The following is a 23,171-nucleotide window of genomic DNA, read 5'->3' on the forward strand; positions in this document are numbered from 1 at the left end:
CTCAACACAGGCACATGAAAATAGGAGCTCAATATCCCCTTGGCTGACAGAGCTTGTATTTTCACATGCCTGTGATGAGGTATGGCAAAAGTTCTCTTTTCTCACGTGCCCGTGATCTCATTGGTATTCTCTATCCTATAGGCTGGCACGTGGAGGAAGGCGACCAGCACGGATCCCATGAAGGTCTGCAACCCGAGATGCTCATTTCGCTGACCGCACCAAAGAAGTGCGCCCAATACTTCAAGGGGAAATACCACTTTTTAGGCGGTAGATTTGTGCCGTCTGCTCTTGCTCAAAAATACGACCTCCATCTGCCGCCGTATCATGGAACGGAGCAATTCGTGGAGATGCGGATGCAGGAGATTCATAAAAATCAAGAAAAACAGGAGAAAGAAAAGGAAAAACAAGAAAAGGAGAAAGAAATCGACAAAGAAAACAAAGAAAAGGAAAAAAACGATACTGCGTCGTAACTTTGAAAATTTGTAACTGAATTTGAATTTTTCGATTTTTCCATCAGTTTTGGATTAGACGTTTAGATTGTTCCTACAGCTAGTTTTGGATTTGAAATTTAGTACTGGATTTTAAAGTTAAGATTTGAATTTTAACCTTCGAGTTTCAAATGTTTTGTTTGTGTTAGAAATTTTGGATTTTTCCGAATTTTTAAATATCTGGATCTGAAAGTAGGTTTTCGCTCTCGGTTTGAATTTGAAATTTTCAGGCCTCAATTTGAATGTAATTTGCAAAGATACCCCTCCTCCCCGTATACTGACGCAGGCATACACCTAAACACTTCAAAAGGGAACACTTGAGTGTTGTTGGTTAATCAAAAAGCTTTCAGTGTCTGATGACTATTGATAGGGGTCAAAACCGACTGGTTCCCAACACTTCTGCTTCTGATGTACATATACAATATCTGTAGGATCAGTTACCAGGCAGATATTCAAACAACGGCTGATTGCGGCCTGGAATTACTGGGGTCAATCTGGGTGATGTCTGTCGCATTACACTGCCATCTTTTGTAAGAAAAATGAAAAACAATTCACGTAAATCGTTGTAAGTAATAACTGTTCGTCAGCCAGAATGACATGGCACATTGATACATGCATCATAAAGATGCGTTATCGTCCTCTACGTGTTGAAAAGGAACTGTGCACCGAGTTATCACTTTCAAATTACAAATTACAAATTTGTACTTAGTCGTTTCGATCATGAATGTCATTGGTCAGCATGTACCTCGTAAGAATATGCTCAGTATTGATGATTAGTTAGTATATTTGTAATTAGTTGGTCAGAATCGAGATTCTTCAATCAATGACCAAGTGTTCGAGTGTTAGAGAACTAACCTCCAAATTTTCAATGTCAACTGTCCATCTTGATCACAGAGTGACCTAGTCTCGTTCTGGAAACGCGGCTAATTAGCTTGGTAATTAACACGCCCGGTACATAATCAGCTAATTAATATGCTTGATCAAATTTGGTCGTGTACGAACGTAAGTAGGCTTTATTCATCAGATATATATGACATCTGTTGGAGTCAATGTCTGTTATAAATAATATACCTGCAAGACCAGGTGAATGGATTAACCCTTTGTATGAAACATTTTTTGCTGTCAAATATTCAAATATTTCAACGGATGTAGTGATTTTTTTGTTTCCGCAAAAATTTGCGGTTATATCCAATCGTTTCTTTCGATTTTCATTCAAATTATAAAACGCCTTCGTGTATACTGGTGTTTGTGTGGTGTTAATTGTTCCAAACATGTTTAGATTTATCATAGTTTATTGTGTTATCTACCACGGCAATTTGATTTAAATCAACGTTAACAAAATCAGTGTCAAAAGTGTAAAAGTCAACTGTGTCAACGTGTTTAAGCGAGTTGTGGAGCATCAACTTACACAAGGCCTGGGCCTGTTGTTAACTTACACAAGGCCTGGGCCTATTGTTAACTTACATAAGGCCTGGGCCTATTGTTAACTTACACAAGGCCTGGGCCTATTGTTAACTTACACAAGGCCTGGGCCTATTGTTAACTTACACAAGGCCTGGGCCTATTGTTAACTTACACAAGGCCTGGGCCTATTGTTAAGTCGCTTCTCTATCTTTGGTGCATCTGTAATGCATAGGCCTATTACAGATAGAATAGCTCTATTGTACAGGCGCTTAACCGGCTTAAAAACATCAACACAGCACATCTATTTTTGTAACATTAGACTTAGTTCGGGTATAGTTAATGTTCTATCATGAGACGGCATTAGATGACTGTAAACAATTACACGGGGTTAGCAGAGCTTGAATAAATTTGCATATCAATGTAAATATTATAATATCATTATGTGTTTTTTCTGTACATAATTATATAACATGCAAGGTAGGATTCGGCAAATTTTGTTTTAATTTTGTTTTAAATGTCTGTTGTCGTGGCAACTGTAGCATTAGAATTTCCCTACCAAAAATCGAATGTTCAGACAAGTACTTTCAACCTTTCAGTTTGTTGAAGAAAAGTTTTGAAACATATTCTTAAGACAAGGTGTTTTAATCTTTGTGCTAAACGATATCCCCAAAACCAGGTCATGTGACTGTTTCTTGCCATGAAATGGATGCTATTTAGCCATTTTGTATCTATAAATAGAATAGTGTATTTTATATGTGTGTCGTTGGTATTTTTGGCAGACTAAATGATGGCTAACCGACATGGTCGATTGGTTCTGGTTCAGATTGACGAGAACTTTCTGTTCATCGGCGTGAATTCTTACAAATTCAAAGTGATCTTTTCCCGCCTAACTGATCTCGAACCTTTCTCGCCATGAACGGCCGATGCCTCAACTTGCTAACATTCTGTGTCATTGTATTATAGCCGTGTACATTGTCGCTTCTTTTCCCGACCGGACAGAGTTTTTTTTAAATCCGCACCACAATTTTTTCTCACCAAAAATCATTAGAAATGATATGACACCTTGTAATTGCTTGCAAAAAGGTATCTATTGCATACTAAGCATGGTTGCTAAATCGACTGAGCAGAAATTTAGGTGTTATTTAAGGGTTGACCATAGGCCTACTATTTCGACTACAACTTGAAATCTTACAGGTATTAGAACTCTTCCAGAATGAAATGAATCTCAATTTGGGAACCCCATCCTTGAAATTGGCATTCACTTCGTTTGGAAGGAGATCTTACTGCTTTAGGATGTCAAGTTCTAGTCAAAATCGTTGTGGCTATGGTCAACCCTAATCCCAGCGCTACTTCTGTACATGAACTGTAAATGCTCCACCAGCACATACAAACTTATGTCTCAAGTAAAATTTGTTTTAAGAGCATTGAATTTCATGCCACGACTGACTCGGTATAGACGTCTTTTCGCTGCTTGTCTTTGTCGGAAGTTTTCACCGGTCGTGCGAGACTGACCTATTATTGTAGTCTCAAGCATAACATCTGTTTTTATAGCGAATAGACTGCTGACGCAATATGTATTAGGTAGGGGTGACATCTAGTGAGAACGACTGAACTATTGTTGTAAACAAATGATAGCTCCAAATATGGATTGGGAATTAGTCTTTGTTGACAAGTGTAACCAAATTTTTATAACCTGTTGTTGTAGTGGGCAGTTGATGATGCAGGCAGGCCATGAAAGGGGTACAACGTTCGTAATTACTGGTCCAGCTAATAGAAATCCACTTAATACACAATGCCTAGTGGAGTTATTGTGAATACAAATTTGTGGAGACTTGGTATTCATAGTATTTGTCTATCTATCTACAGAAAGGCAACACTGACATTTATATCTAGTATGTATTAACGCAATTGAACATTTTCAAATTCAATAACAAATTCAAAATTTTCACTGTATACTTCATTTGTGGCGGCCAGCGTTGTCTCGGGACAGTCTACCTTTAAGGCCAATATTGATGTTTTTGTTGTAAGTCTAATCCACATCACCTGCGATTTACAGCAGATTATCAAAAGTATAATAATAGGCATAAGATGTCATATACGTATTGTAACAATAATGTCGACAATTCTCCTCACAGAACTCTTGTGAAGGGAAACCAAGGTTGGGTCCAGCTGGACCAGAGTTAGTTCCACAAATTCACCAATAGGTGTCAATGACTATCATGTATTTTCCAAATCACTTGTCTATGGGGGTTGGTAGTTGCCGGTAATGAAAATTAGGATCTAATTAACTTTTGTTTTTGTCAAATTAAGTTTTCAAGATTTTAGATGGTGTCGAGTCATTCGATTTGATGAGCACATCTAGCTTTAGTTTCGTGGGCCTAGATAGGTGGCAGCACTTTTAAATGGGACAGTAGACATTCAATTAAGCCCTACAAATTGTGCAGTGAGGTTCCTTTTAATGCCCGGCTAATTATCTCGATGACAACACTTACTGTAGATGTCACAAATGATGTCACGCGACATCAAGCGGTACAAGCTAACAGGCGATTTATTATTCGCAATTTATCTTAACGTTTTTAGCTCAGCTGACCGAGCTAGTCAAATAGCTATTTGAGTGGTGTCCGTCCTTCCATCCGTCCGTGGATACAGTTGGGCATTTTGTAACCGTAAGACCTGGGCACTTCTAATCTTGCCGACAGGAAGAACAGCCCATCATAGGCTGCTGACAGAAGATTTAGCGCATTTCGACTTCAATTCTTCTCACCAGGGGGCAGAAGACGTAAATTACAAAGACATTTTTGTCGCTTAATAATTTGAATTGATCCCACCTCAGGGCAACTTGTTTTTCTTTTTTCTTTTTCACTTTTCACTTGTACATTACATTTTCTTTTTTTCTTTTTTGATTTGGCAGGCGGCCATCTTGAAAATCATATTTTGCCATTTTAAAGCCGTTGGCTGTAGCTAGAGTGACTAAATGGTTGGTGTATCTAATAAGTCTCCATTATATATCACCCAGGTTTTCGATTCGACCTACTCTTCAAGGTCATAGGTTTGCTCAAGCTCTTAAATTTCACTAATAAGTAGCACTTTTTGTCATTATTTGTCCAAGAGTCTTTTTTCTATGGTAGGCCTATATGGGCATGATATCGGTACATCAATATTTTAACAAAAATGACGTTGAAAGATACCTAACAGGTGCTTTCCATCTCGTGTACATTGTACCCAAGTATTTCAGCTGAGCGCCAGACCCTTGGGCCTCTTGTTAACACTTTCTGAATGCAATTCAAGGGTGGAATACAGCCTAATCTGTACAATTATTGTACATTCCTATCATCTCGGACTTCACTGTCAGTAGTTTCTTGCATGCACATGTACATGTATATTTCTCCTGTTTTTGTTCAATCGAATGAAATAGACTGGTTATGTTTCAACTCAACTTGGCCTTTGTCTTATGCTTATGATTGCACTTAGATAATTAGGGGGACTATAGGCAGGATCAGAGGGGCCAATTTGGCTTTCTTCAGGTGACTAATATACACAGTAAGGGCACTGGGTTATGTCAGATTCAGCACTAAATATATTCCTCATACAAGCGTGAATCATTTCGACGTACTGTGAGATGTGAGAGACCCTTATTGGCGGTTTTGTGTAACTATATCTTGCCTGCCAAGCTGCTGCCTATATTGTACCTTTAACACCCACAGCGCTGGTCTATATTGTCCCATTAAAAGCTGGTAACAGTTGTCTTTACCTTTACAGATCTTAACACCTTCAGCGCCGGTGTTTCACCCCCTAACGCCCCCTTTTTCAGACCCCAGAAAAATAAGTATAAGCAATGGCTGCATAAGGTCTTTTGCAGTAACTTCTCCTAGACAAGGTCTTCTTGAATCAATAGAGTTAATGTAACTACACTCTTTACTATATTTTATTTTTTGGTTGAAAAATGACCAAAAATGACCCCCTTTTCCAACATCCCGACCCCCCTAAAAATTGCATGGCATAGTTCTTTCATGAAGTCATTCTGAACTACGCCATCGCCATCTTCAGGGCACGTTGGGAACTGAAAAGACCGTGTGTTCTTTTCAGTTCCTCCCTTGCCCTGAAGATGGCGATGGCATAGTTCTTTCATGAAGTCATTCTAAACTACGCCATCGCCATCTTCAGGACACGGTAGGAACTGAAAAGACAGTTTGGTCTTTTCAGTTTATATCTTGCCCTGAAGATGGCGATGGCGTAGTTCTTTCATGAAGTCCATGAGACTCCGATAACCAGCTTAAAGGGGGGGGGGGGCGTAGATCTACGTGGTTCGGCGCTGAAGGTGTTAAAGGGGGACTATAGGCAGGAGCAGAGGGGCTAATTTGGCCATCTTCAAGTGACAAGTATGCACAGTAGGCCTAAGGGTCCTTGGTCATGTTAGTCTTAGCAATAAATGTATCCCTGGTACTAGTGTGAATCACTTCGACGTACTGTGAGATGTGAGAGACTCCTATTGGCGGTTTTGTGTAAATTTATCTTGCCTGCCTAGCTGCTGCCTAAATTGTCCCTTGATCACCTTCAGCGCTGGTGTTTTACCCCCCCCCCCCCCCCCCCAACACCTCATCTTCAGACCCCAAGGAAAAAAGTATAAGAGATGACGGCATATGGTATTTTGCAGTAACTTCTCCAAGACAAGGTCTTCTTGAATCAATAGAGTTATGTTAGCTACACTCCTTTACTATATTTTTTTTTACCGGAGTCGGAAGAGGTTTACTTTGATTGATATCTAACGGTTTAGTCTTTTCAGTTTCTACCTCGCCCTGAAGATGGCAATGGCGTAGTTCTTTCATAAAATCCATGAGAGTCCGATAACCAGCTCAATGAGGAGGATGTGGGCCACCTCGAAAATCAGCTCCTCTGGTGTCAAGATCGGCAGTTGGCTTCCACGTGGCACGCATGCGCCTGGCTTCGTCTGTCTTCAGTCCAGCCGCCATGTTGTCCGAACATGTCTTCACATCTTGCTCCCACAAAAACCGAAAATAATCACGGTAAGAACATATTAAACTCTAAATTTCCACCGAAACTTTTAGTTTACAACACAAGTATCGCATTCAGTTGTTTCAAAAGTTTCAAAAGTCGACTGAGTGCACATATTTTGGGGTTGAACATTGGTCATTTTCGCGTGTTACGTGGCATGGTATCAGTCGAAAGAGAATTGCCGGAATTTTTTGGTCAAGGGAATTGTTGAAAGTCGGTGAGCTTCCACCTGAGGGTGAGTTTGTGGGTCATGTTGATTATCATCGTCAAATCCATGCCTTGGGTACCGTGCTTATTGAAAGTCTAAATCTGCTCTTGGGAAAAGTTTTTCACCCATCAATGAAGTTTGAGACAAATTCTTAGGTTGAGGTATTCGACATGGATTACATAACCATAGACCAGCATTGAATAAAAGGCCTACGAGATCATATCCGGGCCATTTTCTTTTTATTGTGGTTTTCGGAGGCCTTCCAATGTTTTGTATACAATAACGCACTTCCATTTTTATATTTGTACAGAAGTTATACGGCGTGTGTTAGAGACGTGTTTGATTCAGCGCTGTCACGAATCCATGTTTTCCGGATGGAATTCGGTCATTCTGAAATCACTTCAATGTTGACAGATTGCACGGGCACCTGAATTATTTCTACTTCGAGTAGATTGTCCGAAATTAATAGAAATAACCAAAATGGCCATTGCATTTTAATAACTTTTCTCCTGAGTACTTGGATTGTTCCAGCCTCTGTTGTTTAACAGTTCAGTACCAGCTTTGCTCACATTCGCTATTTAGATGTCTTTTTTGTAGGCAACGCGGCAAATACAGATGCCTTTAGACTTGATTTGTTCAGGTGTAGTACCGTCTTACCTATGCTGCCGTATTTTAATCTCTCGTTTTATTTTGTATATTTGCAGGTCCTTCATGTTCGAGTTGTACAAACCAACGCCATGATGAAAGCCTTGCGTTGACTACTACATGTCAAGACAAACGCCATGATGAAAGCCTTAATTGACACGAATGCCATTCGAATCCGACTTTATATTTCCTTTTTGTCTGTAACCTTCTTCTTTCTTCTGTATGTTTTCAAAGTGAAATAATAAACGTTATAATTTATATTATATCTTCCTTCTTTCCCCCCAGGTTACGAGGTCAGTTAGCGCACTAACAAATATCAAAAAATCTTTTTTGATTTTCTTCTTATTTGTCTTTGGATATGTCTCTCAATAATCTCTAAACATCCTTTCCAAACAGTAATGAATCAATAAACCAATGATTCAATCTGTTTTCTTCTTGGATTTTATGATTGTCTCCTGAACAAAGTTCTCCTGAATCTTCTCTCCTGTGTTTTTACTTCAAAATTGTACTAAGTCCACAGCAGGCTAAAAAATAATCGAGCGTGACTCCGCTCCGTAACTTTTCCATGGTTTTTTTTTGAAAAATACGCTAAGTACAAAATCGCTGAGTCATCCTTTTTTCCTTTAAAAATTCTTGAAAAATACGCTAAGTCCACAAAACTCGAAAAATAAATTGTGCGTGACCTCCCCTCGTAACTTTTTTCCTCTGCAAAGTTACGGAGCGAGGTCACGCTCGAGTTTTTTTTTGACGTTTTTGGAGATAGCCTATATTCTGAGGGTCCCCTTTTTTTGGGCAAAATCCGTTGATCCAGGAGTGTATAAGGCTTGTAATCCTTTGCAAAGTTCAATTGTTATTGTTATTGAGTTGAATTGTTATCTTATTGTTCAACTATCAATACATTATTAGTCTTCAAGGCTAATATTATGTGCCAATTGAAGTTTAGTGAGCGATGTTGTCAGAGTTCTTTGATCAGTTTACTGAACAACTTGTGTAATACCAAGTGAATAGTGTAAAGTATTTATGTGTTGCGCAGAAGAATGCAAGTTTGATGTGTACAATTACTGGTGAAAACGTCAAAGGAGGAACTTTGAAATGATCTGTTCGTCTCGGAATAGGCAAGCCTATTTGAACAGTTTCAAATTCACTTTTTGACATTTTACCAGCAATTGAACAGATATAGCATCAAACATGAATAATTCTGCCACACATGAATAGTTCACGCTAAACAAATTGGTGAAAAACAAGTTGTTCGGCAAATTAACCAACGATATCTGGTAACTTTGCTCACAAACTCAATGCTGCACATAATACAAGCTTTGAAGGAAAATGTATTAATGGCTGAGCATAAAGATAAACATTCAACACAACAACAACAATTGAAATTTGCATTGGACAACATGCCAAATACACTCCTGGATCCACTCTTAGAATTAAAGGTTTTTTAAGGCAGCACGTATAACAAACCCCTTCCGGTTTTCTATCAGACAGAAAAGCACCAAGAAGGATTTTAGATCATTTTAAGCCAAGGAACCTTATCCCCTTTCCTGAGAACCTTGGAAATCTCTAAGGTTTTCTGGAGAATAGAAAGATTCGTGCCCATAGAAAATCATGAAAACCTTTATTTCTAAGAGTGTAGATAGTTCTTCAGCTCAGAATAAGTTACTAGTTACCGGTAATCTGCATGTTCGGAAGACTGTCAATAACTGCATTAAAGATTCATGGAATAAAGTTTGCTGTTTGCAAACCGTGCTGAGGCTAAAGATTAATAAATTGTTTGAAACAAAACTGCAGATATAACTAGTAAACTCTGAACTGACAACTATTTTCCATGTTTCAAATAAAAGGATTAAGTTGAAGTCGAAGGAACCAAAAACACATCAATTTTAAACAAAAGTTTTATTTAAATAACTACTAACCATTTCACAGTACACGCAAAGAAGGCGAAATACTGTAAAATCACAAATATAAGACCATTTTCCTGAATTTAAACACAACCCAAATCCACGTAGCAAATAGAAAGTGATAAGACAGCTTCAGTGCTTGTGAAGTCTTACAGTTTACGCTACTGCTGCGGAGGTCAAAGGATATCCCGCAGCCGCAATCATTCCTTCGTTAAAGTTCATTAGATGGTCTTATATGCGTGAGATTAAAGTATTTTTACACAGTCTGAATCAAGTACCGGTAATTAAGGCCTAAATCTTAATCTGTTGTACAGAGTATTGCTGTCAGTTAATTGTTTCTTTAGAATATCTTGAACAGTCTGGAAGGGGATGGATTTCCATACATTTCATTTGATTTGGATCTAAGGTCTGGATTGGTAGTATGGTTTTTAGAAAAGGGGATTGATAATGATATCTTAATGCCCTGATAATTCCTTTCAAACATTTCGAATGTTGATGTTGCTTTAATGACATAGATTAATTTACCCCAACGATTGAAATGTGTCTGTAATTACACATACAATTCTTGGGTGTACCAAATAGTTATTTCAGAACTCGACATCAAAATCTGAATGCTCCCGACACTGAGCAGGTTATTGCTTATACTTTTTAAAAGAAATGATAAATTATGGATCCCTCTTTATCGAAAGTGTCGAATTCTTCTTGCCGCTTGCTCATTGGAAATGAACCAATAAGCTTTTTGGGACTAAGAGGTCAATTCTTGTTTATGTAATTCAGAATGGGTGAATACGTGTTACTTTTAGTTTATAGGGATTTTGTTTTCTCAATTGATATTCTTAAGAAACAACTTCGTACTGCAGCAGTTTAATGATGTTGTTGATAAACTAATTTCTACTTTCGATCACAACGGAATATCTGACATCTTAACATAAATACACATATACAGGGTGTCACAAATGTTTTCCATTTCTGATTGAATGTTTTCCCCAAATTGAAAGTGGGGCTGAATGAGGGTTTTCGAGGACACCAGACTTGAGGAGCCTCTGTGGTCCATGATGGAAGATGTAGTTCGAGACTATGATAATGTTTTTATAGACAAAAAATACTTTTTGAAATCACCGTCGCAAGTCAACCTACAACTGCCACAGCTTTAATTGGAACTTGCACGTGATATGTTCATCAAGTATACAGGGTGTTAATTAAAACATTTTGAATTCCAGTTGTGTAAGAAGTACATGAACTGGATAGATTAAACTTCAGTTAGTATGCAACAAATTCTGAGAGATTCTATTTGTTGATGATATAAATCAAATTGGCCAAGTTATTTAGAACAACGGCTATTAGCCCTCAAGACTGTAACTTGTTTTGATTAACACCCTGTACTTGTATTGATATATCACAAGCTTGTGATACCAAACTCCCAGCAAACACAGTAACGCAGAAAAATTATTGGACACATCCGCCAGCAACAGTAGGCCCGATTGTCTCATTCAATGGAATATACAGATTAAGGGGCCACAATGGCCCCATCAAAGGGTCTGTGGCAGTGACGTGAAATCCACATAATTTGGACAAAGAGTCCCGGAACTTGTATACTCAATTGAAAGATCATGACATAACTCAATGATGAAGGTCTGAGCACATGTTTTCAGTGACTCTCACATTGCCGACCCTTTCCAGTGGGTGGTTTGATGGAGTAGTGGTAAGAGCGTTGGACTCTAATGCAAGAGATCAATGGTTCGAATCCAGACTGAACCTTTTTTTAACTTTTTTTTCGCAAAAGTATTTTTTGCCCGTTTTTAAACAGGACACTTTCGTGAAATGATATATAAATGTGGCCTGCTTGAGCCAAGCAAGTTTGCTGGGATGGACAGTTCTTTTAAACTTGATATTTCTTCCACAAGAGTCTGTAAAAAACGGCGTATGATTGGCTGATTGAGCTGAGACCATGTTCAAATAGTCTGCATTGTTTTTACAATCGTATTATGAAGGCATTGCATCTCTAACTGAACACTCATTGGACAATAGGGTAGGACTAATTCCCCAAGTGACTAAATGTACTTTCACCTTGATGAAGATACACCTGTGATGGAACAATTGTTTCACCAATGGCCAACACTGTAGCCCTGTGCATGAACCTGATCACATGTAGCTTAAAAGATTGCCCCATAAATAACCAATAAAACTCTTCTCAATTTCTTACAATTTCCACCTGATACGTAGAGTATTCTGGTAATAAAGCAAAGACCCAAAGATTATTACATTTCTACTGACAAAGTTCTTTCTTATTTCTGGTTTTCCGATTCACTCAAACGGAATTTCCCAAGTTCAGGTACCATGTCAGGTTCATGCATTGGGCAACAGGGCAAAAAGAGAGGTTTCGCAATCTTACGTTTCCCGTACGTTTACGTATTCAAAACGTCTGTGACGCACGTGCATGTTCTTGCGATTTCTCAAAAAAGAAGGGGCTAACATGCCATGCCTTTGACTTACACCACAAAACTGTTCTTTCAGATTGTAATTTTCAAAACGTGAACTGAAACGTAAATCACAGCAATGCGAAACCTCTCTAGTATCTAGTTACACTTGTCCTGTTCTTGTCAATTTAGTACTAAGTGTCAAATAAAGCTAATATAACTCAATTTGAACTAATTTCAGCTGAAACTTTGACAAGTGTAACTATTGTTTGACATTCAGTTTTACAAAGTATTGGTCTTGCCTTAAACTTTCCACATGTTGTTTGGCGAGAACATTTTCCATAATCGTTCCCTCCTTTGCCGATACGTCGTCCTCTCATATAGATCACGTGACTTGATGACGTCATTTGCACGTGGTCTGCACGTAATATCACCTGGAAAACAAAATTAAGGAAGTTTGAGAATTTTGCAAACTTATTAACAACAAAACAAAGGAACTTGTCAGGGTTGGAGGATTTGGTCGCGAACAAGCTAAATAAGACTCTGATACGATCGAGGCTGAGTTGGGCACAGCCGCCCTTGGGACCAGGATTGGAAAGACCTAAATAGCTAAGGTGTGGCCAAAGGCAGATCAAAGTGGGGAGCAGTTGAGATGGCTCCCACAAAAAGATGGTCAAAGTCCCTTATTCCAATGGACAGACATTACAATGAGGGTAATGGAAAATGCATTAGAGAAGCCAAGTTTAATGCCTTACATTGGCTTGTCATAGCCAGGCAAGTCTTCAGATGAATACTTCCTCTAATTTACTGCTGGCTTTATCTAAAGAGGGTCATTTTTCATCAGTAACAGTCAGAGGAGTAAAAAGAAGGTATCATGTGTGGAGAAGGAGAAGGCTTTCAAATGAGGATGTTTCCGGCTGCGTCATCAGAAGCCGCTTTTTCATCAGCGCACTCATTGGGAAGAGGGTCATTAAAATCGCAAGGTGGTGAGATCACCAAAGACGACAACACACGGATTTGACCATAACAATCAACATAACTCACAAGCTCGCACCAAGGCGGAAGCTCTACGAAATGTGCAACACCACGCGTGATCGAACTCTGCCATCTGCCTGTACACGAGTTCCTTTGTTGATGTGCCCTGGTGTCCAGGGCATCCACAGCAATGATTCCATACCAAGCGCTGTACATTTCATAGAGCTGCCACCTGAGGGCGAGCTTGAGGGTAATGTTGATTGTGATAAGGTCACATCCATTTGTATTCTTCCACCAGTCATTGTGGTGGGCATGTTTCTGCCGATATCAAAGCCAGTTTAGAGTTGCGCCAGTCAACTTACCGTGTGTAGTATTGTATCCGCTGTATCATCTGATTCCCTGTGGAGTCCAGCCGCTTCGTGTGTATGACATCCCACCTGGAAAATAAAGATAAAACCATTTTGAGAATTTTGCAAGTTGACATCACAATGAAACACAGACACTGTCAGTGTTTCCGACAGTGTCGCATGAAGCTGGCAACCTGGCGATTTCTATCCCATGATAGGTCACTATGTTTTGATTAATCATCAAATATCTACACTTGCTATGAATTCGGCTAAGTGCCATCACGACCTTCAGGGCAGCAATGTCTGCCTTGCAATTGAATTAATCCTTTGATGGGGTTTCTATCCTCGCACCAATTTTCTAACGTTTGCAGGCAATACGATGTGCGAAGCCGCCAATGCAAATTGCTTTATATTTGCAACTTTAAATGTTTACTCACCGTGCAATTATGGAATTGTGGCCTTGTATTGAACATTGTTGGTCAGACTGCTGATTTATGGTCCATCACCTAGCTAGGATTGAGATCACCGAGGGATTTCTGGACAGAACCTTTCAACTCCTAGCATCATGGACCACCGGCTGTCATCTCTTACCACCATGGACACCTCGACCGTCATCTCATATCATAGATCAAGGAAAGTTATGTGGCCAAAGCTAAAATGATAAAAATCGAAAAAGGTTTCAAAATATGAGAAGACCAATCTTTGTTCTCAATATTCTTCGTTATCAGCGACCAAGACCTCCCAAAACCAACTCATCCTGCAACAGAACAGAGATTTTATTCGTATCACGGGAGGGTCAGGGTAGATCCGATGGCTAATATATTTCTTCCATCCTTCTTAACATTCCGACCTTGCAACCACACCAAGTTGGGAGCTACAACATGAAGCCACTATGGATATTCCAGCTGGCAGAGGGAAAATTACAAGTAATTTCAAATTGATTGAATCTCCACAAAATTTTGTGTGCACTTTTCTGACAGTAACACAAATATATCCTGCAAATTTCAACTCAAAATCCCAAGTCATTCATGATATTTTGATGTATTTGCAAACCTGAAGACCCTGGAGTCACTATGGATATTCCAGCTGGCAGAGGGAAAATTACAAGTAATTTCAAATTGATTGAATCTCCACAAAATTTTGTGTGCACTTTCCTGACAGTAACACAAATATATCCTGCAAATTTCAACTCAAAATCCCAAGTCGTTCATGATATTTTGATGTATTTCCAAACCTGAAGACCCCAGAGTCACTATGGATATTCCAGCTGGCAGAGGGAAAATTACAAATAATTTCAAACTGATTGAATCTCAACAAAATTATGTGTGCAACTTCCTGACAGTAACACAAATATATCCTGCAAATTTCAACTCAAAATCCCAAGTCGTTCATGATATTTTGATGTATTTCCAAACCTGAAGACTCCAGGGTCACTATGGATATTCCAGCTGGCAGAGGGAAAATTACAAGTAATTTCAAAATGATTGAAACTCAACTAAATTTTGTGTACAACTTGCGAAATTTGCAGGATATATTTGTGTTACTGACAGGAAGTTGTACACAAAATTTTGTTGATATTCAATCAATTTGAAATTACTTGTAATTTTCCCTCTGCCAGCTGGAATATCCATAGTGACTCTAGGGTCTTCAGGTTTTCAAATACATCAAAATATCATGAACGACTTATGATTTTGAGCTGAAATTTGCAAGATATATTTGTGTTAATGTGGCTTTAGGGTCATTTTTTAAATACTTCAAAATATTATGAACAACTTGAAATTCTGAGCTGGAATTTGCAAGATATATTTGTGTTACTGTCAGAAAGCTGTACACAAAATTTTGTTGAGATTCAATCAGTTTGAAATTATTTGTAATTTTCCCTCTGCCAGCTGGAATATCCATAGTTACTTTAGGGTCATCAGGTTTGGAAATACATCAAAATATCATGAATGACTTGGGATTTTGAGTTGAAATTTGCAGGATATATTTGTGTTACTGTCAGAAAGTTGTACACAAAATTTTGTTGAGATTTAATCAATATGAAATTACTTGTAATTTTCCCTCTGCCAGCTGGAATATCCATAGTGACTCCAGGGTCTTCAGGTTTGCAAATACATCAAAACATCATGAACAACTTGGGATTTTGAGGTGAAATTTGCAGGATATATTTGTGTTACTGTCAGAAAGTTGTACACAAAATTTTGTTGAGATTTAATCAATATGAAATTACTTGTAATTTTCCCTCTGCCAGCTGGAATATCCATAGTGACTCCAGGGTCTTCAGGTTTGCAAATACATCAAAACATCATGAACAACTTGGGATTTTGAGGTGAAATTTGCAGGATATATTTGTGTTACTGCAAGAAAGTTGTACACAAAATTTTGTTGAGATTCATTCAATTTGAAATTACTTGTAATTCTCCCTCTGCCAGCTGGAATATCCATAGTTGCTTCAGAGTCATTTTTAAATGCTTCAAAATATCATGAACAAATTGAAAGTAAGTATGGTAGATAACCAGCTGGCATATTCAAACCAACATAACTGATTTAAACCAACTTTAGCATATAACCCACTGGTCGAGTCAAAATGACTGGAGCGCGACAAACAGTGGCACTGTTGGAAGCAGAGTAAGGGTAGTAGATAACCAGCAGAGTAAAACTAACAGAACTGGTAGAGTCTGACCAACTTTAGCACATAACCAGCTGGTATAGCGTCAAATAACTTGAGTCAGATTCAGAAGCGTTATAGGTGCGCCAGATAACAAGCTGTCAGAGTCAAACCAACATATCACCAGAATACATGAATCAACAATTACCCACAAGCTCGCCCTCAGGTGGAAGCTTAATGAAATGTACAATACTTGTTATGGACTAATGGCCCCCCATGTCCTGTTCGCGAGGCCACATCAACAATGGATCTCGTTTACAGGCCGATGACATAATTCTATCATACCAACCACTGTTCTTTTCCATTCACCTTCCACCTGGGTGCGAGCTTGTGGGTTATGTTGATTGTTCTGGTAAATAACCAGCTGGCAGAGTCAAACCAACATTACTGATGATCTTGATGGTTTGGAGACCAATGTAAAAGGAATGGACGTCCTAGGAATGCAGGACCCCATACAATAGCTGTGTATTGTCAACGAATGTGGTTAATTGTTTGGTTCGGGTTAGCTACATAGTCGTCAACAAAGGAACTCGGCGACTCTAATCACTTTCACAAAAGGACCGGACTTAGGTTCCGGAGGGACTTGCATTTCTTTTACACCGGGTTAACGTGGATAAATTAGGGAGTTTTCGCAAATATCCCGAAACGACCACGCGAACGCCTATCCCATTGTTCGACATCGAAATCGGGAGATCGAACAATTGGGATAGGCGTTCGTGTGCGCGTTTTGGGGATTTTCGAAAACTCCCTAATATCTTGTGGCCCCGCGAGGCAGTGGGACCGACTTTTTTTTTCTTGGACAAAATCTCCAAAGTGCAGCATGTTGCAAAATACATTCGGCACACAAGCTATCATTGAGTTCGACCATTGAGGGAGGGAAAATACCGACGAAGTTCTGGACAGCACGTGTTGTCCAAGAAAATAAAATGGCCTCAATCTTCATGGCGGGAGGTATAGGCTGCAATAGTTTGGAGGACATTTTGCCATAAATTAATCAAGGGAAATGAAGATTGATGCTCTCTTCACTTTACTCTAACAAAATAGAATGTCTTTCATTGAACTTACCAGAATATCTGTAATTCCATGCGAAATTTAGAAGAAAATCGAGATTAGCTTCCGACCACCTTGGCAAGCTCGAGAGGAATGGCCTCAGACTGACGTCACATCACGTGGCCTCCCACCATGGCATTGACCAATCAGGGAGTGACCCGGGTTTCTGCTTGTAACGAACATGGTTTGGTAACCAGTTGACCAGGGTGTGACGGCACGATTGAATGATGTCGCAATCACTTTTCATTGACCTGATTGGTTTGGGGTAATGTGACCGCCTTAAAAGCTGATCGTGTACCATTTCACCTTGGCGAATCCGTGTCCCACTTTCATCCTCTTGCAAACAGGGCCTACAACACGACTTCTCCTTACGCACTGGCATGTTTCCGAGGGCAGGCGCGCATCAAAGGGGGGGGCGCAACCCAAAATTTTGGTCATCAAACATTTTTTTGGTCTCCAAATACGTTCGCCGCATCGTTCAAATGAGCAATTATTTATAGTCAACAGGGTAACCCCCAGTATACCTTCCGTGTAGTTACTACCACGCCCTGCAAGCACCACTGTGGGACTGGTTATAGGTTTGCGTCTACGTGCTCCGACTATTCCCGCCACCGAAATGCTCCGCCCCAGCGTCTCCGCTCGCTCAGGTAGATATCGCAGTATCATGGCAGAAAAACGAAAGTTGCAGAATGTCTTAAGTTTTTGTTACTTTCCATTATTTAAATTGAGTTTCAGATTCAAGAAATAGCGCGCTTTGTTTCTGTCGGTACAAAAAATATAAAAAAACCCGTGTTAGAAAACGATCATTTGTTTCAGGCAAACGAAACCCGTTGTTGTCAGATATGAGGAAAACGCATCTAAGGCACTTAAATCTCAAAAACTTTTCTGTGGGAGGGCCCCCAGACCTGATGTGGGAGGAAAACCTACATTCTTTTGAGATACCCTGAACAAGGAGCTCTTCATCAAGCACATCTGTCCTTGTCGGTGGACAGCCTACTGTCTTTTGAGACATCCCGAATAGAAGAGTATTCTTCTAATCACGGATATCCAATACATCTTGCCCATTTTTGAGACACCCTGAATAGGGACTTCGTTATCTGGTACATCTTGACCTTGTTGCACAGTCTAACTTCTTTTGAGACACCCTGAATAGGGAGTTCTTCACCCAGTACATCATGTCCTTGTTGGAGGACAGCCTGCTGTCTTTTAAGACGCCCTGAATAGTTCTTTATCAAGGACACATTGTCCTTGTACTTTTGAGACACCCTTTAATAAAAGGGAGTTCTTCAACAAGCACATCTTGTCTTTGGTGTAGGACAACCTCTTGTGAGACACCCTGAATAGGGAGAGCATCCTCCTCCTTAGAACCAGGACAGTCTTCCTCCATTTGCTTCTGTGCTCCAAAGATGTGCAAAAAGGAACGTACTTTTAAAGTACAATTGATAGGCAACGATTCCACACAGAGGGGGTTAATTTTGAGAAAAAAAGACATATCCATTTCATATGGCAGAAATTTTGTTTAAAAATTATATTCCCACGGTCAGAGCCAAATGGGATGAGAGGGTTAATGGAAACCTTGTTCCTAGGAAAAAGTTTAAAATTTCTTGATATATATGTTATTACACAGTGCAATTTTCACTTTTTGACCCTGGGTACAAGGTTGTTTACTAACCCTTGCAGCCCGTTTGGCTCAGACCGTGGGAATATTTTTTTTTTGGGGGGGAGTATTTAACTTTATGGCGATATTAACCCCATCAGGCCTGGTGGTCAATGCCTTGTGACTGTCTCGAGCGTCACAGTCCAAGTGCAATTATTGGTCCTGATAGTGACTGCTCTTCTACAGATGCGGCTCAGTGTCAGGACATGGAGGTATTATTAAGAGTCTTAATAATACCTCCATGGTCAGGACAAGCAGGTCCGATGCCGTCTGGTTGTGACTGCTCTCATAGTCCCCAGGTTTGACATGTGTGAAGCAGGTCCGGTCGGTTGTCTATCCATCTGCACCTAAGTAAGGGTTGGGGTGTTGTATACCAAGTTGGCAAGAAAGTACAGGATGTCTCAGAAACAAGTCTTTAAGGCAACAAGGGCATGAAGACGTGGTCACAACATATCTCTGTCTGCAATCTTCCTTTCTTTACAGGATGTCACAGAAAAGGATCTCTGTGAAGACATGGTCACAAAATATCTCTGTCTGACCAAATGGACAGACTTTTGCAATCTGCCCTGCTTTACAGGATGTCTCAGAAAATGGTATGTTGAGCCTCACATGGAGTCATTGTCACAACCAATCTCTGTCTGACCAAACAGACAGACTATTGCAATTTTGTTAAAGGTTTTTAGACACACAGCAAAACAATCCACTATTCTACTAGTACAGTTTTATTATTTACAAATATGATAAACCTAACTCTTGCCTCCACACAGTATTAAGTTAACAGCACCAGTCTATACAAAAGAATACGGTCTCTTTTGGAATGCATTGAGGAGTGTCTCAAGAAAATGCCGGCTCAGCACTAACAGAGTTTACCACAGGACAGTAGAACCTCTCTATTACGGATGCCCTCGGGACTGACAAGTGCTGTCCTCAATGGAGAGGTGTCCCGATTAGAGAGGTTAAATTGTATGAAAACAACCAATGTGTTCGGACCAACACTAGCGCCCTATAGAGATGGTTGTCCTTAATAGGGAGGTGTCCGCTATGGGAGGTTCCACTGTACAGTAAACACTGTCTATCAATCTATCAGTTCAAGGGGGTATATCTGCAGCGCCACCTTCACAGAATTCTGTAAACTACATTCATTATCTAGAGGCACAAAACCTTTAATATTCTATATTCCCACACAAAACATTGCAATGTTCACGTTTAAATAAATCCTAGACTTAGGCAAGACTTATTTTCCATCGTTCAAGCTAATCCGTCCATGATGCCTTTCGCTTGTTTTAAATCTGAAAGAAAGAATGAAAGCAATTTATGTTACAAACCCAAGAGTTACTACCTCTGAACAGGCCATATGAAGTGTCATCGAGGTCAGACCGGGCTTCTCCTTCTGTTTTCAGAATAAGGAGGAGAGGAATATGAGGTTAGGAAGATTCTCATTTACTGAGGTAAAGTAGGCCCAACTCACCACTCAAAAACACGCGGAATTTATCCTCGGATAGCGTGAACGTGACCTTCTCGATGGAGTCTGTGTCCGGATTTCTCTTTTTCAAAAGAAGTTGTATGCTGGGCTCGTTCACTTCCTGGAGAAAACAATTTGAATTGTCAACAGACTCAGATCTATTCACTTAAAATCAGATTAGGAAGTTTCGAAGAAGAAAAAAAATTGATAACAAAAATGTCATAACAACTGTACCTTTAATTCACTGGACCCTATGATGTAATCAACTCTCCATTCGATGGACTCAAAATGGGACACTGAAGGTAGAAATATGAAGAAAATCAATACATGTAATACCAAATCTCAAAGCAAATTCAAAAGATAAATTTTTGGCAAGCTAATGACCGGAAGAGTACCACCCAGTGTATCAGAAGTCAAAATATCAGATTGTATTCTGTAGCTACACTCTCCTAGACATGGACAGGTGAGAGATGACCGCCATCTTTCATCTTTGGACTAGCCACTGCAGACTTAAAGCCCATTTCAAGAGGATGAACATGGCTGAGTCCGGAACCTGGGGCCAGTGCATCACATCAGATCAGACACCAGAACATGTGGTCAAGAACTATCCACTCTGGGACAACGAGAGACTGGCCACATTGATAGAAGAGGGCAACCACCACCTTTCGTCTTAGGACAGGCCACTGCCGACTCTAAGCCCACCTTAAGAGGATGAACATGGGACCAGAGCATGAACCCCAGAACTGTCCACTCTGGGACACTGAGAGACTGGCCACATGGCCATACGGTACATCAGTGGAGACAAAGCTCTGGGAATCAGGGGAGGAACAAGAGACGACAGGTTACTAGAGACATAGGCCTGGTTCTGTCGTACAGCCACAATGGAAACCTAAACAGCACGAAGGAGAAGATGGACTACTTACATCTCAGGCTTTTTCTGCGTAATTCTTCCTGAAGTGACCTCTGATTATCGCCGTATGACTTACACAGAGCAGTGGAATGTTCTAGAAAACAACAACATACAATCCATGATACAGGGTAGGCCAGAAAGATTGCAATTTCAACATCTCCAGGGATTTCAGTATTTTAGCTGTGAAGTGCTTACCGCTTTACAGTACACTGCACTTCTGACCCATTTGCTAGTCTCACGCCAACTGTTAGTGAGGTTTGAACCAGGGACCTCTTGACCGCAAGCCGGATCTGAGCCACTGGTTCAAAGCTGCTTCTCGCTCAAGCTACCACTTATACAAGAAGAAGAAGAAGAAGAAGATGATTGTACCTTTTGGCAAACCAAGCTGTTGGAGTTCATTTGACAATACGTCGCCACTCACGCTATATTTGGCCGCGTTACTCAAGATGAAATTCAGGGCAGCTACACTGGCTTTTATGTCACCGGATTCTGAAGAAGACCAGACAGATTTCATCATCAGCAATAGTGACATGTAAGCAGAGAATTCAACCGAGCTACGGCACAACTGTTTGATGTCATTTTACTCAACCTCCTCTCTCGGTATCAAGGGCTGTCTACGACGAACAGTGCAAGCATTATAAGTGGTTTGAAGGGTTAAAATGTCATTACTTACCAAACTTCGCATCTGCCGTCAACTTGTGGACTTTCTCGTAATCCATTTTCCCTCCCAGCAAATCCTTCATCACCTGGGCACAGAGAAGCTTCATCTTGATGGAGGTCTGAATGAAATAGTCGAATATTTACAACAGCTTTAGAGTCAAAATGTCTAAACCCAATCTTAGTTTTATCTACATTTTTCTGAATCCTCTGTCGAGACCAGGATTGGTAGATGTGCTCTCAAAGACACTGACTTGGAATTGAATGGAGAACCTCGAGGGAAATGTCAGGACAACAAAACCCACCAAAAATAGATAAATCACCTGGCTACAGATCATGCTGAAGGAAAAGTAAAGAAATATTATTTCTTACTTACAATCTTTGCCAGAGTTGCTATTTCTGCCAACACCCAGTCGGGGCAATCCAACTCCCCACAAAAGCGGAATTTCTGAAATGAGAAGAATGACATTGACAATGAACACAACTCATTTTCTAGAATGTTTGTACCAAAGCTGTAGTGACTGCAAGATAAGATATGTCAGATTGCAGCTACTGCTGGTCACATAGTTGGAACATCTGTCCGGGGTCCCTCCCTGGACCGCTTGGCCTGGACACATGTTCATGATGGTATAAATCCCTTTCTCATCATTATTGAAGTGGAGGGCTCATCCTCATCCTGATAGCGTTTTTACATAGTTTTCTGGAGAGTTCTTGATTGAACATCAAAAGGCAAATAAGATGGTCAGATAACAGCATACATGGCGTCTTCAAGACCACACAGAATAGATAATGGACAGAGTCATGATCTGACTATGACCGACGCGACGTAGGTCCTCCGCAAATAAATGCACAATCACATACGGATCACATACCATTTTGTTTCTTTCCTGTTCGGATGATCACACACTTCAAAACGTTGCCGCTGTTTCTTTTGTTCCAAACGTCAGCTCACCAGTTCACAGACAGTCCATGCAATCTCACAACAGTCTCAGGGTAGGAGGAGCCGCAGCGACAGACAAAACTGCAAAGACCAACGAATCTGACACAAAATTACTTGAAGAAATCCAATTTGCAAGCTTCAGACTATAATTCAGAACACCATATTTGGTAGTTCGTTGTACCAATCTCTCACACACAATATTATTTGATAGTTCATCTAAAATATTTAGATATCTTGTTATTATTAGGACTTTTTGGGCAAAAAGTTGTAAATCGATGGGTGGAACAATTTGTAAGATTAACCCAAACCATGTCTTCCTGGGGTGATCATAAAATCTGGAATCCCAAGACAATTTGACAAATGTCTTTTTCCAGCGATTGGTTCGACATAAATCCACAAAAACTGATTGAATGTTATCTGATATCATTC

At 39.9% G+C, this 23,171-nt stretch overlaps 3 protein-coding genes and 1 long non-coding RNA gene across 6 annotated transcripts in view; 2 read left to right on the forward strand and 2 right to left on the reverse strand.

Annotated features, from left to right (window-relative positions):
- Positions 1 to 5,328, forward strand: part of LOC135498583 (NAD(P)H-hydrate epimerase-like) — a 35,644-nt gene extending 30,316 nt beyond the window's left edge. For all 3 annotated transcript variants that reach the window (XM_064788896.1, XM_064788897.1, XM_064788898.1), the window contains one exon: positions 142 to 5,328. In XM_064788896.1, coding sequence (XP_064644966.1) covers positions 142 to 470 — 329 coding nt within the window. In that variant the 3' untranslated portion in view covers positions 471 to 5,328. The remainder of the gene's footprint in view (positions 1 to 141) is intronic.
- The window catches only part of LOC135499085 (uncharacterized), a 120,746-nt gene extending 112,730 nt beyond the window's left edge, over positions 1 to 8,016 (forward strand). Inside the window, exon 5 of the mRNA XM_064789725.1 lies at positions 7,818 to 8,016. The gene's annotated coding sequence lies outside the window, so the exon portion shown is untranslated. The remainder of the gene's footprint in view (positions 1 to 7,817) is intronic.
- The window catches only part of LOC135499093 (uncharacterized), a 109,852-nt gene extending 92,656 nt beyond the window's left edge, over positions 1 to 17,196 (reverse strand). Inside the window, exons 1-3 of the long non-coding RNA XR_010449226.1 lie at positions 17,132 to 17,196; positions 13,836 to 14,050; positions 13,414 to 13,488 (exon numbers count right to left, since the gene is read on the reverse strand). This is a non-coding gene — a long non-coding RNA (uncharacterized LOC135499093). The remainder of the gene's footprint in view (positions 1 to 13,413; positions 13,489 to 13,835; positions 14,051 to 17,131) is intronic.
- Positions 17,197 to 19,477: 2,281 nt separating this feature from the next.
- On the reverse strand, positions 19,478 to 23,068 carry LOC135498835 (COMM domain-containing protein 4-like). The gene is made up of 8 exons (XM_064789307.1): positions 22,675 to 23,068; positions 22,179 to 22,250; positions 21,819 to 21,924; positions 21,515 to 21,634; positions 21,159 to 21,239; positions 20,470 to 20,531; positions 20,242 to 20,356; positions 19,478 to 20,062 (listed from the first exon to the last, which is right to left on the reverse strand). Exons 1-8 carry the CDS (start codon positions 22,675 to 22,677, stop codon positions 20,022 to 20,024), a joined length of 600 nt encoding a protein of 199 aa, XP_064645377.1. The 5' UTR covers positions 22,678 to 23,068; the 3' UTR covers positions 19,478 to 20,021.
- Between the last annotated feature and the right edge of the window lie 103 nt (positions 23,069 to 23,171).

The sequence above is a fragment of the Lineus longissimus genome, chromosome 14, assembly GCF_910592395.1.
Source record: "Lineus longissimus chromosome 14, tnLinLong1.2, whole genome shotgun sequence".
Lineage (NCBI taxonomy): Eukaryota > Metazoa > Nemertea > Pilidiophora > Heteronemertea > Lineidae > Lineus > Lineus longissimus.

Excerpts from the sequence above, each read along its gene's own strand:
- LOC135498835 (XM_064789307.1), bottom strand. Across the intron at positions 21,925-22,178 it reads TAGCAACTCTGGCAAAGATT|ACCTCCATCAAGATGAAGCT; the intron begins GTAAGTAAGAAA and ends TATTTCATTCAG. Across the intron at positions 21,240-21,514 it reads ACAGCTTGGTTTGCCAAAAG|AACATTCCACTGCTCTGTGT; the intron begins GTACAATCATCT and ends GTTGTTTTCTAG.